At 33.5% G+C, this 20247-nt stretch overlaps 1 protein-coding gene across 2 annotated transcripts in view; it reads right to left on the reverse strand.

Annotated features, from left to right (window-relative positions):
- The window catches only part of DPYD (dihydropyrimidine dehydrogenase), a 1037477-nt gene that overhangs the window by 250413 nt on the left and 766817 nt on the right, over positions 1-20247 (reverse strand). For both annotated transcript variants that reach the window (XM_074188237.1, XM_074188238.1), the window contains exons 17-18: positions 16055-16175; positions 14398-14517 (exon numbers count right to left, since the gene is read on the reverse strand). In XM_074188237.1, coding sequence (XP_074044338.1) covers positions 14398-14517; positions 16055-16175 — 241 coding nt within the window. The remainder of the gene's footprint in view (positions 1-14397; positions 14518-16054; positions 16176-20247) is intronic.

Below are 20247 nucleotides of genomic sequence, written 5' to 3' on the forward strand. Positions count from 1 at the left end.
ATATTCTAGAAGGCAAAAGAGCTTGGATTACAAGCAGTAATCAACTATCCAGAAAAACTGGACACACTCTTTCAGTGGAAAAGATAGGCATTTAATGAAATCAGGGACTTTCAGACTTTCCTGATGAAATGACCAGAATTGAACAGAATATTTGATCTTCAAATAGAAGATTCAGGTGAAGAATCAAAAAGATAAACAGGAAAGGTAAATCATAAGGGATTTATTGATTTTGAACTATTTATATTTCTACATGGGAAGATGATACGGATAATTCATATGATCTTTCTCATTTATTATGACATTTAGAAGAAGCATAGATAAGGCATAGGTGGGAGTTGAATTTGAAGATATAATTTATTAAAAAGATGAGGTTAATGGGTAAGAGAGAAATAAACTGGCAGGAAGGAAAAGGAGAAGTAGAATAGGATAAGTTATTTCACATAAAAGAGGCAAGCAAAAGCTTTTGTGGTAGAGTGGAAGAAGGGGGGAGGTAAAAGAGAGTGAAAGTTCCTTACTCTCATTGGAATTGGCTCAGAGAGCCATACACATTCATACATACACATTCATTTGAGTATAGAAATCCATCTTACCCTAGAGGAAAGGGATGAAAGGGGGGGAGGAGTACTGATAAAAGGGAAGGAAGATTGTGAGAGGGGTAGGCAGATGAAAACACTTTTGAGGAGGGACAGGGTGAAAGGAGGAAAAATAATTGAATAAATAGGGGTGGGGAAATAAAATGGTGAGAAATACAGTTAGTAATGATAAGTGTGGGAAAAAATATTGAAGCAAGTTTTTCTGATAAGGACCTCATTTCTCAGCAGCTAGGTGGTGCAGTGGATAGAGCACTGTCCCTGGAGTTAGGAGGACCTGAGTTCAAATCTGATCTCCGAACCTTAATAATTTCCTAGCTGTGTGACCTTGGGCAAGCCACTTGACCTCATTGCCTTAAATAAATAATTTTTTTTAAAAGACCTCATTTCTCAAACATAAGAGTCAAATTTGTAAAAAAAATTAGAGCCATTCTCCAATTGATAAATGATGAAGAGACATGAACAGTTTTTCAGATGAGGCCATCAAAGTAATCTATTAATTACTTTTTTTTAAATGTTCTAATGCAGTATTGATAGGAGAAATGCAGGTTGGGACAATTCTAAGATACTATATTATATCTATTGGATTGACTAATAATACAAAAGGAGGAAATGACAAATATTGGAAGGAATGTAGGGAAATTGAGACATTGATGCACTATTGGAGGAGTTGTGAAATAATTCAACAATTCTGTAGAATAATTTGGATCTATGCCCAAAGGACTATAACACCATCCCTACCCTTTGGGCTAGTGGTGCCACTGCTAGGTCTATATTCCAGAAGAGATGAAATATGCGAAGAAAAGAATTTATATGTATAGGAATATTTATAATAGTTTTCTTCTGTTGATGGGGAGGTGGAGATTTAGGGGATGCCCAGTGGTTGAGGAATGGCTGAACAATTTGAGGTATGTGGTTGAGATGAAATGTTGTTCTGTTATAGGAAATGATGAACAGGATGCTCTTAGTAAAAAAATTTACATGAGTGGATGCAATGGGGAATGTACTGTATACAAAGGAACAGCACTGTTGTAGGATGATGAGCTATGAATGATCTACTCTTTCTCAGCAGTGCTTTGAACCAAAAGAATTCTGAAAGACTTAAGATAAATAATAATAATAATAATAATAATAATATAATAAATAATAATATTTGTCCTTCATTTTCAAAGAAGGCCACAACATCAATACTCTCCATCCAAAGACAGAGCTGATGGTATCTAAATATAGGTTGAAGCAAGCTTTTTCTTTTCAATTTATTTTTCTTGAGGTTTCTCTTTTTGGGGGGTAGGTTGTGTTTACTTTTACAACATGTCTATTGGGATAACTTTTTCATGACTACATAATTTGACCTCTAATGATTAACTTGCTTTCTCTATGAAAGGGAGAGGGGTGAGAGGAAGGGAGAGAATTTGGAAATCAAGATTTTGGAAGTGAATGTTGTTTTAGTATGCAACTGGAGGAAAAATAACATTAAAAAATGAAAATTAAACAAACAATAAATGAAACAAAAGAAAACAGTCAAATGCGGTTAATATTTTTGGGCACACTGAAGGGATATTATCATACAGGAAAGAAATGTTTTTTGGTACACATCTGTATTAATTTCAATTGCTGAAAGTGTCAAATTACCAGAGACTATGCTGTTGAGAAGGGAAGCAAATAAGGAAATTTCCTTGTCTAAGCTAATTCAGTTTTATCAACATTATGGCATCAACATTAACTATTTTTATAGAAAGCAATAGTGTAGCAATAGGAGAATCAGAATTTGGACACATCCATAAAAAAATGACCTTTCCTATAATTCTTGCTATTTTTCCATTTTCCATATTGTTCTTCTCCACAAACTCTTTAGTCCAGTCATGCTGACATGATTGTTGTTCTTGAGGCATATATGCCTCATCTCCTAAATCCATGCATTTGTATTGACTTTTCCTCAGAATGATTTCTTTCTTCATTGTCACCTCTTGGAATTCATAGCTTTCTGTAAGTATTAGCTTAAATAGCAGGGTTTTTTTGCAGGTTTTGATTTGCAGGAAGTCTTTACTGAGGTTTTTCTTTTCCTGTTTTAGATGCTACTTACAAAAACAACAGAATAAGAGAGATACTAAGGTCCAAATCATGATATTTAGAAGGAGTTGCTGCCTTACTGTTAAATGCTCTGGCTAAGAGCTAAACAATTAATTTATATAATAGTTGTCATGTTTTTGAGGATGTATAAGAAAAACTAGATACAGCCTTTCATTGCCTTTGAATTCATTGTAAAACTATAAGATTAATGGATCAGATGATAGGCTGAGGGTTGGGGATTTGCTGTAAATATTACTAAGATCATCTGAAACTTATTTAGAACAAGTCCTTTACTTTTGATCAGATCCAAAATGTGTATCTGTAGCTCTCTGATTTGAAATTATATTAAGAGTAATATGCAAACATCTCCCTCAATACCTATGGGGATTCTTTAAAAGTTTGATAGAATTGACTCTATCTGGCCCTTGAACTTTCCCCCCTTTCATATAAATCCATTTATATCTTCTTTAGTTTTTTCCTGTGAAATAACATTGTTTAAATTTTTTATTTCTTTTTTTTAATTTTGGTATTTTATGTTTTTTGTAAATATTCATTAATTTTACTTAGGTTATCAATTTTACTCGACAAATAATTGGGCAAAACATTTCTTCAGTTATTGTGAAGCATTTTAGTCATTTTTTGATACTCATAATTTTTTTCATCAAATTAGCTAATGATTTGTCTAATTTTTTAAAAATCCCATTTTATTATTAGTTAAAATTTTTGTTTCTAATTTTGATAATTTCTCTATATGAAAATTTCTAATTTGGTGTTTAATTGGAATTTTAAAGAAATTTCTTGGTTTCCTAAGATTGTAGCTGAATTTATTGATCTAGTCTCTTTTTAATAAAAGTATTTAGATATAAAACTTCTCCTTTTTATATTATTCTGTTATATTGTTATAATTATCTTTTATGAGATAGTCATTTCTATGATTTGTTTTTTGAATTAACAATTCTTTAGAATTAAATTATTTAGTTTCTAGTTTTTTTTAATACTTTCCCAGGGATTCTTTATTTAATACAATTTTATTGGATTGTGATTAGTACAGGATATGTACAACATTTTTGCTTTTCTCTTTATAAGGTTTTTATATCCTATGACATGATCAACTTTATAAAGTGGCTGTACACAGCTAAAAAATATGTATACACCTTTCTTATTCCCATTCGGTAATTATTATGGTTCCATCATGTCTATTTTTTAAAAAATTCTAGTCTGCTCCTCTACTTCAGGAGCATGCTTTCCTATAAATTAACAATAGCTAAGCTTATCTTTGTTCAATTTCTACATAGTATTGGTCCCATCGATTGTCAAACAGCAGGATTTTCTTTGAGCATTTATTTGTCTCAGCTATCATTGAGCTGGAGTCCAGAAAGTCCCTAGTCAAGGTCACTCTTTGCTCCTCAGGCCAGCAGTGCTATACTGGTTGTAAACTCAAACTTTTGAACTTGTGAAATTATACGTACTACTTCCCTCATCTGTTGCCATGAGTGAAGGAGCCCTTGTGCTCAATAAAAACCACTGAAACAAAGAAGAATTGGCTGATGCTGACAAGTCTTTTTGGATTTTTCCAGAGATAATTAAAAAGTCTCTTCCTTACCACATGGGTAGGCAACCAGAACAATGTACAGGATGTCCATACATGCTCCACAGTCTCTCTAAGGCATGACTATTCTGCATCATCATGACTTCCAGATTCAGAGGAATCTTACAAACAACTCTACTTGGGGAAATCCATATAACTGACCTCCATTATATTAAAAAAAAAGAATTGAAAGGAAATTTGGAAATCCTGACCTACTTCTTAGGTTTAGGGGAAATAAGAGTGTGATATGTAGTAAAAAGGAAAGGTGCAAATCCACAGAATATTTGGCAGCTAAGCAAAAAATATAAAGCTCATACTAAAGAGAAGGGGGTTGAGAAAGGAGCTACTTTTCCCAGAAAAAACATGGTCACACAGGTGATAGGCTCACAGGAGGAAGAGAGTTGCAGCCGTGTTTGGTATTTCCCTTCTAAGAGATGCTGAGATTGTTTTCCTCAATAATAGAAATGGTTGTTGTGTTCCTGGAGTATGAATCTAAACCTTGCCTGAGAACTTCCCATACCTGCTGCTGGTTTGTAATGATTCATGGTGGACTTAAATAATACTCCAAACAGAATCTAGAGAGTTTTGCCAAAGATCACATAATTTTAGATAAGAAATTAGAAAACTTAGTAATAAAGAATACAATTTTCATTGTAGATATATACAGAAGACATGGATTCAGAAGAAAAAGGAAGCTTTGAGAAGAATTATATTTGAGAATTATATTTGAATTTCTGGATCATCATTTAAAATACTGGAACAGTAGACTCAGCTAGAAAGAAGATCTAACTAAAAAGCACTTTAAGAATATTTTTGAATAAAGTTTTGCAAATCTCATCAAAACGACTTTAAACTGAAAAAGAGAGGGAAGAAACCTGCCTAAATAAAGAAGTCTTTAAGATAGAAGAATAGGAGTAGCTAAATTCCAAAATTCAAATAAGAAAAGTAAACCCACAGATTCTTAAGTCTATGCTCAAATGCACAAAGTATGGCCAAGGTGATTTGGAGGCCAAAATTCACGGAAGAAAACAATTTCAATGACTAAATAGTCTCATGTTGTTTTAAAGTTTATAGCCCTCTATTTTCACTACTACTGTTTCAATATTTCCTAGATCATTTCTTTCCTCCTAAGGGAAGCTTATTTGCATAAAAAATTAAACAGTATTTAAAATTTTCCATAAAAATGGTTTTCTATTTTTGTTGTTCCTTTGAGAAATAAGTGCAACACATGTTTAACATATATCTCAAGGAAGAAGGAAGGGATGGAATTTAGAACTCAAAAATTTAAATAAAAATGTTTAAAAATTGGAAAAAAAGATATGTAACAAGGGGGAAGTATTAAAATTTATTTTGCTTTCAGCTTTCTTCATTAACTTTTATATTTTCAATAGAATTCATGTAAGTGATTTTGTGTTTTCCTTGGAACAAATAAGAACATTTGGATTTGAATATAGCTTCTGACTATGGATAAGTCATTTAATAATGACTAGACTAGTTCCTTAATAAGGTAACTCAGGGTAATTATGAATGTTGAAGGGGATTATGTGGGTAAAGTGCCTTGGCTTTACAAAATGTATAAAGCATATTATAAAAATGTGCTTTAAGTACATATAAATGCCAGTTATAATGATTCTGTAGTCTAATATCCTTATTTTACAAGATTTAAAAAAAATAAATTTTATTGAGGAAGTGACTTACCCAAGGTCACAAAGCATGTTCTTGATCTTCAGGGAAAATAAATAGTTAAAAGAGTGATTTTTCAAGACACTACTTGTATAGAAGCAAAGTTGTCAAATTAGCATTTCAAAAAAGCTCTCAATTTAACCATATCCTAGGCAAAGAAGAAACCTGGGAACTTGTTTTGGTGTGGCCTGAAGTAAAATATTTACTTTTTAAAACAGTAATCCATGAAAGTTTGATGAATGTGTGCTTGCAAGTTGCAAAAATGTGATGATTTTGTTGACTTAAATGAAGATATCATTTTTCCCCTCTAAATGAGTTTTCACTTTTTGTTTCTAATAAGTGTAAAAACATAGGAGCAGAATCTTAAATCTGTATAATTTTAAAGAAAAATATACAATACTTTAATGGCAATATGAAATATTCAAACAAAAGTTAAAATCACCTTAAAAAAAACAACTTACATCTTAAAACAAGCTGTACATTTATATGAAAATTGTTACTCAGAGGGAGATCCAGTATTGTGCTCCTAAGGTGAGATTTATTCTGACCACTGGTGAATCAGTGGAGATAGTCCATGTGGCATCATTAATCTCTTACCAATATCCCACGTGCTAAATAACACCTTTATATATTTTCCATCATATGGTCTAATTCAGTATCATTAATCATTTTATTGCTATCAACTCACTACAACTACAAATTAAACAAGCAGATTTAAAAGTTTGACACTTTTTCCTCTCTCTGTCAAATGACTTGTAAGGATCAGTAAAATCTTAAAGGTCACTTTGTCTTGGTCAATCAGTGTGATGATTACTTTCTATGTCCACAAATAAGAAAAGCAGTTTAAAAATTAGTGTATAACAGAATTGTCCTTGAAGCCAGGAAGACTTTGGGCTTAAGTTTTGATTCTGAAACATACCGGCTGCATGATCTTAAGCAAGTACCAACCTCCTAGTTCTCCAGGATTATCATTCTGTATTTATTTTATAGTTGGTCCTGATCTGCATTGGCAGAGGGCTTCACCCTGGAACTTCCTATAACCATCAAACACCATAGTGCTAGTCCCTCCCTTATAACTCTTTTCACTTCTATCACTTAATCCATCAATGTTCCAGGCACAAGAACAAAAGCTTTAAAACAAATGAACCAAAAAAACATCCCCCACAATATATTTTATAGTTATGAATTTCACTTTATCCTTGTTGGCTCCATATACCTATTTCCTTTTCAAAGGAAGACAAGAATCCATAAATTATTCTTAGTATCCATTATGAATGAATTTTGCCTACCCAATTGTATGTACTCCCTGTACTGAATGTCAATGGTGTGATATGATCTCTTTTATGAGGAAACCTAGGATTATATGTTGTATTTATTATGTTAGCCACAAATGAACTCTGACCTTGCTCCTACCATTTGGATTCAGATTAGCTACGTAGGCATACTAGTATTTATAACCAGAATAATTTTCTTTTTTCTTCCCATGGGAGAAAGTCTTTGGCTTTATTTTGGATATAATATACTTATTTGTACACACAAGTTCAGTAGTTGTAGCCTTTTGTCATCTACTTGATTCTAAGCTCAACTTCAGTAAAAGGTGAGAAAACTTTGGAAGTGAAGATAAAGTATTTCCCCTCACCATCATCAGTGAACCATGAAATAGCAACAAAACATTATGACTCCTTAATGTCCCAAAATGGAAAGTTCATCTAATTCCTCACAAAAATTGCCACAGTAAATTAGATGTTTGTGTCCAGGTACTTCCAGTATCACTGGAGACTAGAGAAAACTAATGGCAATTTGATAGTGCTCTAAATGATGGGAATAAATATCCTAGTTTCCAAATCAGAGGAATCCTGGCCATTTCTGTCTGATGCTTTGGGGATTCGAGCCAACTAACGGATAAAGATGGTGAGGAATCTCATTCTAGTCATGCCCTCCTTTCCTAATTTCCCTTTTCACTGTTTTGTCTTCTTTGCCTGTTCCTTGGGGAACTGAGTGATTGATAGCCTAATCCAATGACTGTATTACAGCTGCCTCAACTTGGACTCTTTTCCTTATCATTAGCAGTTAGCCTATGGTTAAATTCACAGCTCACTGCTTGGTACAGCCCCTGAGATTTCAGGGTCTGGCCTTTAGAAAATATTTAACATAAAACTGAAATCTTGACATACTGAGAACTCAGTTCTCTGCAAGGCTTCTTTAATTAATCCAATGTACTGTAGCATTGTTCTGTATGAGACTGTGACATGGTGAACTGTTTCTGAAGCTTACAGAGATGTGTAGTTCTAAATTAAACAGTCACTGACGTGTACCTACACTGATTTTTTTTTTTAGTACAGGAGATATGCATGAATCTGAGAATATTTAAATTCCATCTCAGAGACACAATACTCTCTAGTTTTACTTTCATAATAGAACATTTTTGATTAATTTCAAGCTTGAAATCATCCTTTATGAAACGCACACATATACACACACAGGAAGGAGATTTAATAATTCATTATCACTGCTGCAAAGGTAAGAAGTCTCCTTAATGTGCTTGTCATAGTCTTTTGGTTAACAAAGTCTAGCAAATATTTTCTTAGGAACTGACCAACTCTCCATTGTATCCACTCCTACCTCCAGCCCCTCCCAAACTTATTTTGACTAAAGATCCAGTTCACTTTTTTATGGGGGGAAAAAAGAGAAAAGAATAGTCTTTTGGTCCTATCAGCTTATCTTCAGAATTATAGTTATATTAAATAGCTATGGAAGGGATGTAGACCTTGATCTGAGTTTTCCACCTTTGCCCCAGTTCCAGTCAGTCGATGAGCTGTAAGCTTCTATGAATATGGCAGCTGAGTCCCAGATGAAAAATTATGCATCTCATAAACTGCTATTCTGCTGAAATGTCAAGCTATGGCAAGGCTGTACCTCAAACTCAGCACTTGGCATTTTCCTTCTGTCTGCTTTGTTGCCATGAAGCAAACATGAACAGTGAGGATTTGTGTAGGGCAGGTAGCAGGCGAGCTCGCTGTCAAAAATCTATTATTAGGGCTCTGATCTCCTGCACAGACCAATGACGGCCGTACACTGAGAAAATCAGGCAGCAGCAAAGACAATATAATAGAAAAGAGAATTCTTTGTGAATCTCTACATGAATATATTCAAATGAGCATTATTTAAATGAGAGGGTTTTTTTTCCTAATGGCTGAGCTGTTCTCAACAGAACTGATAATTTATAATGGAAAATGGAATGCAGCATCTTATTTTGATAAATCTCCGTTAGACTATTGTGGTTGTTACTTTTTATCCAAGGATGGTCTTTATATTATGACGGCATTAACAATTATGATCGTTGAAACTTCAGAGATAGTTAGTTCTTCACAAATTTGAATAGAAGGCAGATCAAATTTTTAGTTAATAATGATGCTCAGAAGTCAATAGTCTGAGAGAAAAAGGACTAGGCAATGCAAATTCTGCCTTTTAGAATTTTTCTTTCTTTTATGTTTATGGTTTGTTTAAATTTGATATTTATTTTAATTTTTCATGTTAAAACTAAAATATCTGTAAGCTATTGATGACAAAGTGCAGGTCCTTAATTTGATAGGTTACAATTTAGGTGAGTTTGGGAAAAGGTATTTATGCACTAACAGTTATAGAAAAATGTCCATATGTGAAGGCTTTTGCAAAATTTAAAGTCTTATATAAATGTCACTACTATTTTTTTCAACGTTCATCTCAAGTGCCACCTACTAGAACATAAAGCTTTTCTGACCTGCTAGTTGTTGCTATTTCTTTTTCTGTTCTCCCCTGTATTATAATTTAGTTTATTCCTATTTTGTATTTATTTATTGGGTATCCCCTTGATAAAGTATAAGCTCCTTGAAAGCAGGTTCTATTTTCATTTCATTTCATTACGCTCTCTATTTCCAGCTAGATTTTTTTTTATATTCACATATGATGTAATAACATCAACATGATCTTTCAGTCTTGTTATTTCCAGCATATACAAAACTATTTGTCATACAAATAAAATTCAAAAATAACTCTTTATTTTCAGAGACAATGTGATATTTTTCTCAGTTTTAAAGAAATTATAATCATAAGATTATTAAGACAAGAAAGATTGTGCTTTTGGTATTGTATAAGCAATTAATTTTATGACACTGAGCAAACAAAACTATCTTGCTACTTTCCTATGCATAGAGATGAAAATTTATTTCCAAAAAACTATTTAAATAGAATCCAAAACACTAGGTATGAGAAGAGGGTCAATGCTTAAACTCTTACTTTGGTTCAAAAGCACTGATTCATGTTATTGAAAACTTCTTCCAATTGTTTAATTTGCACATCTGTACTTGCAATACTAAATACAAGTTTGAAAAAACTATTAAAACAAGTTTATTTTTTCTTATATTTGTTTAAAAAGTTAAAAAAAGAAACAAAAAAGGGCAGCTAGGTGGCACAGTGGATAGGCCCTGGAGTTAGGAGGACCTGAGTTCAAATTTGACTTCAGACATTTAATAATTACCTAGCTGTGTGACCTTGGGCAAATCATTTAATCCCACTGCTTAGCAAACAAACAAAAAAGAAATAAAAAAAAGTAATTGAAAGGAAGGGTGGAATAGTTAACAGAACTCAAAGGGAACAGTCCAGAGGGAAGAAATAAAATATTGTAGACAATTTTCTAGCTGTTGTTCAGTTGTTTAAGTTGTGTCTGATTCTTTATGACACAATTTGGAATTTTCTTGGCAAAGATATTGAAGCAATTTGCCATTTCCTTTCCCAGCTCATTTTGCAAAAGAGGAAACTGAGGCAAACATGGTTAAATGACTTGCCCAGAGTTATATAGCTAATAAGTTTCTAAGACCAGATTTGAACTCATAAAGATGAGCCTTCATGACTCCAGGCCAAACTCCCGATCTAGCTGAAAATCAGACAATTTTCCAATCATTTGTTATTTATTTATAAACTGCAACAGCTCTGTTTGGAATAAGCCATTAGTTTGTTAAGCAATTATATTAGTTAATTTTTTAGTCTTTTTATATAAAGGATTTCTGTACCTATACTAAAGGATAAATAAAGGTCTTAGAAGTTCAAACATGTTGTTCTTTTATCCTAGACTATTTTCTGCCCCAGAAATAGTAGCAACAAGTTGGTACTTTTTTCTTTTTAGGCTTTTTTTTTGCAAGGCAAATGGGGTTAAGTGGCTTGCCCAAGGCTACACAGCTAGGTAATTATTAAATGTATAAGACCAGATTTGAACCCAGGTACTCCTGACTCCAGGGCTCGGTGCTTTATCCACTGCTCCACCTAGCCACCCCGGTACTTTTTTCTTTAAGTAAAAGTGGATATCATTGAAATCAGTCAGTATATTCAAGAAGGTTCCAAATGTGATAACCACAAGAGAAACTTTTTCAAGAAATTCAACAATTCAAACAAAAATTAATCAATCTCAAAGTTTTAAACAAAGAATAAGCCATTGGAAATTTTTTTCTCTCAATAAATAGATTTGTTCAAAATAGCATTACTTCAAATGCTATCATATCTTCATGGAATCGTTCCATTACTATCTTCCTGATGTAGTCCTAAAGTTATTTCAGATGAATCAGCTTCAAGAAAGCAGATTCTTTAATTAATATCTGGAAGAGGAGGATAGCACTGCAGCTTTTTGTCCAGCTCTACGATTTATAGCGGTATGGAACTCTTGGTGAGGAACCTAATTTCCTGTGACTTATTAGCAACTTACAGTTTTAGGGAGTTGTCTTGTGTTCTGAGAGCAGAACAGCTCGCTCAGGTTCATAAAGCTAGTATATTTTGAGTTGGGCTTTAAATGGCATCGTCTGATTCAAATCCATATGGCCATATCCTTAGATATTCTACCAGTCATTATTAACTCTTCCGGATAAGACTTTTGTTATTTGATATGAATTCTTCATCTTTAAAATCCAAAGGAAATTATGATTCCTTGACGGTGTATTACAACATTAAAACAAAACAAAACAAAAAAAAATCCCACAAAAACTCTATTCTTTTAAAAGACTTGAGTGTCTGACTACAGTAAAGTTTGACTAGGGGTCTAACTGATAAAGAACTCATGAATTTACTAGAGAAAACAATCCTTCCCCAGTAATGCAAAACATAGGTGATATAACCACCAGAAATTGAGTTGTATTTAGCTTTCAGGCTTTTGATTCTGCTTCAGGCAGCTCTTCTAGGACTCAACTACAAATTCCAAATCTCTGGGGAACTCTTAGAAAGACATTAGTACTGTGCTTTGGTAAATTTTATAAATCTTGTAAAGATAAACTGGTCTATTTCATATGATTTTTCTTCTTGAAGGTAGAATTTTGAGTCGTGACAGCCATGTTCACTATTACTAAGATACTTAGTCACTTTGATTATACTACCTCTTCTAAAATTTGAACATCATTATTATATAACATTTGTTTAGCACAGGTGTGTTTAGCTCTGTGTTGTTATTGCTACTACTGTAGATACTCAGTTATAGAACTGATTTTTACACATCCCCAAATATATTACCACTGCCTGAACTAACTGCCTTTCAGATTCCATTACCTTTAAATCAAAGTAATTTTTTTTTGCATTAAATAGTTGGAACTCTATTTATTTTGTTGCTATAGTGCAGATCTCTTTTAAAAAATAGAGAAACACAGAGGGGACTTGTGATGGCTCCTATTTGAAATAAATGACAAACTTTCGAATGTCATAGTGGTTTGCTTTTCTGTTTTGTTTTGCTTTTATTTTGTTTTCTTCTTAAATAAATGCTCCACACAGACTTAGATCTGCTACAGCTTGAGTGAATATTTATATTAAAATTTATAAACCTGAGAATTAGAAAATTTTATGGAAATGCTAACTGGCCCTCAGGTATAGCTAGTATGTTTTCAGGTGTTGCTATGATTTCCAATGCTTGCTTGCATTTGGTAGGTTTAAAAATTGTGACACAAAAGACTTTTCCTAATACTATAATTCTGTAGTTTTATTAGACTGAGTTATAGCATAGAGAATATTCAGAAATTGCAGTATAAATGAGAAAGTGTGAATGGTACTACTTATATAAAATACTACCGCAATAGTTGTTTTATTAATTTTTAATGTTCAGCACCCTCTGTGACCTCTTTTATTCTTTTGCTGTCAACATGGCAGGCTGGAAAAATTGAAATGGGCTGACAGAAAACATAGTGCAGATTACAGTCCAACCCAAACTGTCTCTTAAGCCCACATGCTTACGCGCACACACACACACACACACACACACACACACACACACACAAACACACACACACATGCACACAGACACACACACACACACACACACACACACACACACACACACACACACACACACACACACACACCCCAATCTACCTTTGCTGTTCTAACAATACAATTCAAGACCTTGATACACAGTCAACATAACTTAAGGCTGTGGTTTTGGACCAAGCAGGTGCCCTTTTCTAGTTTCATTCTATCCTGTATTGTTTGTCCAAATGGTATCCAATTAGAGTCATAATGGGACTCTTTCACCAGGGTTCCTAGACACACCTTCTGCTCTCCAAACATAATACCACAGCATGGATTGAAGCCTTATTTTGGTCTATCTGGTCTCGTCCATATGCACATTTTGGTTTGATTCAGCACTGTTTTCCTTGAACAGTGGGACACTATTATGTTATGTATATTTACCACTGTCTCTATCACCAAGGAGACTAATCCCCATACCAGTACAGTCAAGAACCTCACAGCATTGTCTCAGCAAGACCTAGTTCATGTTGTCACAGCAACAGAGTGTGCTGGGTCAATGAATTAATACATTAGTGAGTGCAGACATTGAACAGGATCATGGGCTTAAAACTTTTCGTTATTGTTATTGCTGTTGCTATTACTACTACTATTATTATATTTTAATATGGGCACTAGAAGATTTTTTTTTAAAAAGGTGCATGAGTTGGAACATAAAAGATCTTGTTCTCTAAATCTATCAAGGTAAATTTTTAAAATGATTTGTTTTAGACAAAGTTAGGGCAGACTGAAGAAAGAAAAATTAGGCATGATAGGGAGAAAAAATGTAGTTTAGTCTTTCAAATAGACACTTCATCAGGATACTCAGATTCCCCTCCCCCATCTCCCTTACATTATTCTTTCATAGAAAAAATATGCCTTTCTATGGGATGATGAGAAATTACAGAGAAAAAGGCAGAGACTAGAGGAGAGCAGAATTTCACATCCTCAACTGATCCCTATTCTGATGTTGTGTTACACTATTGTAACATAAAGGAAAGAGCATCATGAAAGTTTTCACACTCAGTTCTGTTCCATCTGTCATGGCTGTGAGGAACCTTGAATGGCAGTGAATTTTAAGAACTGGGTATTAGAGAAGACAAGCTATTCTGGTCTACTATGAGATTACCAAAGGCCTCACAGGAAGCACAACGCAATGTGAAGAGAAAAACCTACCAGATATGCTTCCATATGTGGTTCTCTTCCCTATACCAATGGCAGGCCAGGGTGTGCCGTCTGCTCTGAGTCCCATCAGGCCCAAGACGGTGTTGGTGGCGGTAACACCATCTGCACCACCTGTATGTAGAAAGAAGTCAACATTCAGTTGGAGTTATGATGACAAGACTAATTGAAATATTTTCTAGCTTACAAGAAGAGAAATGGGCATGGAAACAGAACTTACTACTTCTGAGAATATTTACTGCCTGCTTCCTATCATCTACTGTCATTTATTCACCTAACATATTCATCAAACATCTAATAAATACCTATAGGATATAGACCATGAATACAAATGTTAGAGAAGATTAAAAGTGCAATCCTTGATTTCATGGAGAATGATAAAAATCATTGAGAATAATATATAAAATGAAATTGTTATCATGCTTTCATTTAACAAGAATTTATAAGACTCCATTTTGTGGTACCCTAAGAGGATGAAATGACAAATAATGAAATAATGCCTACTCCACCTATATTGTTATTCCCATTTACATATAAGGTCCAAGGGAGGTAAATTATTTGTGCTGTCCTATAGTTTGTGAGATCTAGGGGAAGGTTATGAACCTGGGTCTTCTTGACTCTAATTCCAGAACTCTATCTACTATGGCATATTGTTCTAAATAAAATACAAATAACCAATTATCATCTTCAATATTACACACCAAAAATCTTGTAAGTATATAAAACAAAGGATCATGTGAGATCTAAGAGATAAAGTCATTTTAGGCAGGAGACAACAGGAAGCATTTTAAAATTTCAACTGGGTTTTAAGGAGTGGGTAGCAATTTAGAAATCAAAAAAGATAGTAAAGGATATTCCAGGTGGAAAGAATAGCATTTAGATTCTTGAGATTGCCCTCAAAATACTATAGAGAAGATTTTTTTATTGGCCTGGCATTGCATTCTATCATACAGGTCTGCCAGTGGTAGGCATTTCTCTGCACAACTGCTTTAAAAAAAAACTGTACCCTATGCTTAGGATATCAGAAAATAATTTCTTGTATAAAACACAAATCCAAAGGATTACTTAAGTCATTAGTCAATTAACTAATTAATTCATTATTTCTTAAACAAACATCTATTTAGCTCCTATAATGGGTAGGGTATGGTGAAAACCAACTGGCGCCCAATTTTTCAGACTCAACATGACATTTTTTAAGATTTGTAAATGTTAATTTAGATGCGTGACTTATTATAAAATGGATTTCTGGCTTTGAGGGTTTGATGGTTATTCCTAAAACTGTGAGTTTATTATATATTTCTGCATATTTGAAGCTGGGATTTATTTTCAAGTAGAACAGATTGTGACACCAACACTAGACCCAAACAAAGATGCATTTATTTCCTAATTGTTCCATTTTTTTATAATCAGATAAAAACCCAGTTTGAAGTTTTTGAGATCTACTTTTCATTGTAAGATCTTTCTTAAAGTACAGATAAATTACTAATAAATTATGTCCTCTGAGTTTATTAGAAACAAGATAAAATTCTGAAAATATCTGATGATTTGACCTACACACCTACACATATTAGTTTGAAAATTGTTTGTAGAATAATTAACATGGAAGTTTGTTTAAGATACACAGGCCAAGGGAGATGGGATTGTTTCTTACCTTCCTTGGCAGCTCTTGCAATGCTTACGATGTCGGTAATATTTGGGGTCAATTTGGCAAAGAAAGGAATCCGAACAGCCTGCCTAATCCAACGACAGATGTTCCGTACCATATCTGGATCCTGTTCAAATAGGTCAGATAAGTAGAGTACATAATTAAAATACGGTGATCGAAAGGAGGATCAGAACAACGGGAACACTGGGGAAGTCTAAGGCAAATCCAGCTATATACTATACTCTGTATTTTTCCCTGAAATCCTTCTTCAGAATTCTTCTTTAGAGTTGTACCTAAACTCATTAATTAATGAAGGTTAACATCAAACAAACTGCAAATAAATCACCTAAAGGTTAAATTCCTCAAAGGAAATGCTGAAGAACTGCAAAGAACTCAAGAAAGATAAAAGTTCTAACTTTCATTTGACCAATCCCTGGAACAAAACCCTATTTTTAAGGTTTTGGAATTTTGTCTTCTATGGTGGAATTTTCCAACAATGCATTAATCAAAAACCTTAGTGAAAATCCCTTAAAATATGATTTGCACTTAGATAAAATATCATCAGAAGAAATTCTATTAGAATTTTTTCTTCCTTTTTAGTTATGCTAGGCTGAATTTCAAATAAAAGATATAAATGACTATATAATCAAGCTAAGCAAATTCTTCCCTACTTTGCAATATGAAATAATCCAGTCTTGGGATATATATGAGCTGAACTGCACCTCAAGCTTATTTTTTAAAATGTCACTGTGATCATGGCAGCATTTTTCAACACTCACCTCCTTGAAAGAATTGATCGAGATGACAAAAATGAAATGAAATATCAAATGCATGTTTTTAAAAGCTACAGATAGACATTTTCATGCTTCTGTTTCCTGTGATTTTTTTTCAGGCTTTTACTTCCCTCATGGGATAAGTATCATTTAGAGGGCAATCAGCTATCCTTGCCATTGAAAACAACTTAGCTGCAGTCATGTTCTTTGATTTCAACACACACAATAGTTCTTTTTTTTCATTACTTTTAGTTCAAAATGTATTCTGACAGCTACTGATAATGCACTTTGATAAATTACCTTAAAATATGCAATAGAAATTCATTATTGAACTTAGCAAGCAACATTATCTTAGCAAGTTAAAGTGTTTTTTGAATAAAAACCCCCATAATATATGTGTGTGAAAGTGTGTATTTGTATCCTATAAAGTAGAAGGAAAGTGTATCATTTGTAATTTTTTTTTTCTTATTAGAAAAGTTACTCTTCATCTCTCTTTCTTTTTTCAGGTTATTTAAAGTTCAGAATTTTATATTATAACATTTTTTAAATAGGTCTATTTGCTTAGAGTTAACAGTCTCTGATCTGTTATCATGAATGACTCAAAGTTGTGCCGATATGCACAGAGCTGCAGCAATGATGTAAAGTTCTATGGATTGCAATCTTCTCAGTTTAGCAATGCTTAAAATTGTAACGGGAAATCTTTGACTAGGCTTGTTCCCTTTTCAGAACAGTAATTTCTTCATTAAACATAAATATTAAAAAGCACTATATGGAATGGCTCTAACAGGGCATACTGTGCATTATGAATAGTAAAATCCTGAGACTTAGCTGTACAAATTCTAACTCATAAAAATGGAGATCTGCCCCTGCCCATGCAACATTCATGAAATATTTATAACTGCTGCATCGGCATTATGAAGGCAGTTGCATCTTTGTGACTTTCATTTTTTTAAGTTATGAATTTCCATGGGACTTAGCCTAGAAATGACAGCAACCCTAGAAGATATGAATTGCATGTCCTTTGTGAAAGCTCTCTTTAAGAAAGACTTTGACAATAATTTAAAGATCGCTTGCATTGTATAAAACATGGAAGGTGGCCTGATAAGAATTACCATAACAAAGTAAAAATATTCTTTAGCTCCAATAGAGTAAGTGCTAATCATCTGGTAAGCTTGCAAGTGGCTCTCCATATTATGGATCCTGCTGTATTTTTAATTTACTTTAGACAATGGTCAGATCTATTGTAGTCCTTTCTAAATAACAGTTCCTTTTGTTCAGTAGTGCACCATTTGAGATGTCTTCCAAGTTTTCTTTCCCTGATCCTTTGGTTTTCATCATTTACCTGATTCTTCTATTTATAGGTACTATAATTTTATCTTTCCTCCTGGTACAATGGGAAAGTTGACAGTGTTCAGGTTTGTTCTCTTTTTGATAGTCTGCCAAGTCAGCTGCTGACTAATCATCATGCCTAGCTCAAATACAAATTTGAATACCCCAGAACTTAAAAAAAATTAACATTGAAAAAATGAAATTTGTGAAAATTGATGACAGTTCTCTCAATGTACTAAAGGTGTGAATATGTGTGTATGTGTGTGTTTTATTGTTTATATACAAGAAGATGTAACATCATCAGAAATGGATTAAGGCTTATAACATGTTAAGATGATTTAGTCGACTTTGGGGAATTGATGGCAGCTCTTCATACTTTATTAGGCTCTTCACACTCTGGATATAATTCCTAAAAAACTAAAAAAAATGATCTCCAATATTTCTATATCTTTATCTTTCTTTAAAGTAATAGCATCATGTCTAAAGTTCTTATTTTTTAGAGAAGATGATAACCTACATTGGTAGAGGAAGCACCTCTCCAGGAAGTTCCTTATACCAATGATATCATAGGTCCTTATGCTTTTGTGAGAGACAGCCTTAAGAATCTCAGTTGCACATGGGAGTGATGTTCAACCTTGAAGGACTTGCTTATTCCATCAGTGCAACAATGAGGAACAATTTTGGGCTGTCTGCAAAGGAGAGTGCCATCTGCATCCAGATAAGGAGATGTGGAGTTTGAACAAAGTTCAAGGACTATTCCCTTTAATTTAGAAAAAAACAGATAGCTTATTGTCTGATCTTGTTACCTCTTAGACTTCTTGTCTCTTCTTTAAGGATATAATTTCTCTCTCATCACACCCAATTTGGATAGAGGTACAACATGGAAACAAAGTAAAGACTGACAAATTGCTTTCTGAGGGGGTGGGGAGGGAAGTAAGATGGGGGGGGGAATTGTAAAACTCAAATAATATATTTAAGAAAAATAAATTTAAAAAAAATCTCAGTTGCAACTGTATCTACTTGCTCATTTTTGCCAGTGATGTTCCTTCCAAAAATGAACATTTATATAGTACTTTAAAGGTTATAAGTTACTTTATATAGAAAATTTCATTTTAATTTGAGATCACTCTGTTAGATATTATCACTTTCATTTCATAGATGAGAAAACAAAAGTTCAGAAAAGTTGAGTGTTTTGCACATGGTCATACAGTCAAGGAGAAAGGCAAGATTTGAGATTTCTTTTAGGTTCCAATTCCTAGTAATTTATTTATTTTTATTTTTTTATTTTTATTTTATTTTTATTTTTTCCTAGTAATTTATTCACTAGGATAGTCGGTTGCTTGGTTGTTGCTCTTCATTTTTGAAGAGGACCAAAGTGACATCTCTATATTGAGTCAAGATACAGTGTGTCTAACTGTAGCTGATCGGAACAATGTTAACTCCAAAAGCTCTCACACAGGTCAGATACCAACAGTTCACTTGAACATTTGGAGTGGAGATGTCTCTACATTTGTGCATCTCATGGTTCTTTTGAGTTCCTGCAAGTCAGCTTTGTTCACAGAGCACAGCACCATCTTTGATGTAGGTATGCTATTCTGGGTGGTGGTCCTTTGCCAGCATTGCTTATATCACTCAATTGATTCTAACTTTCTTCACAGAGACATTGGGAATGTCCTTGTACTGCTTCTTCTATCATGTTTGTGCCTTCTTTGAGTAAGTTCTCTATAAAATAGCTTTTATGCAAACATATGATTGTCAAAACTAGCAATTAAAAATACGTGATTATTAGATGATTACTGGTTCAAACATTGATAGGCATAAAAATGGTGTGTTTCAATGGAAAGGCTGTGAAATAATCTGTATATATCGGCACTGAACTTGTAAGCTTACCAAATGATTACCAGATGATTTGAATCATAGGACCTTGTGTTTTCATTTTGGTTTTCATACTAATCTCTAAATTTATTTCACCTCCAAAGGCCTCAGCTTTCTCATTTGTAAATTGAGGGAGATAAATTAGATGACCTACTGAGATCCCTTCAAGATCTAGTTATAGTTTCCTAAGAACCTCTGTCATTTCTCAGTTGACTTAGGAAG

Source organism: Macrotis lagotis, chromosome 5, assembly GCF_037893015.1.
Source record: "Macrotis lagotis isolate mMagLag1 chromosome 5, bilby.v1.9.chrom.fasta, whole genome shotgun sequence".
Lineage (NCBI taxonomy): Eukaryota > Metazoa > Chordata > Mammalia > Peramelemorphia > Peramelidae > Macrotis > Macrotis lagotis.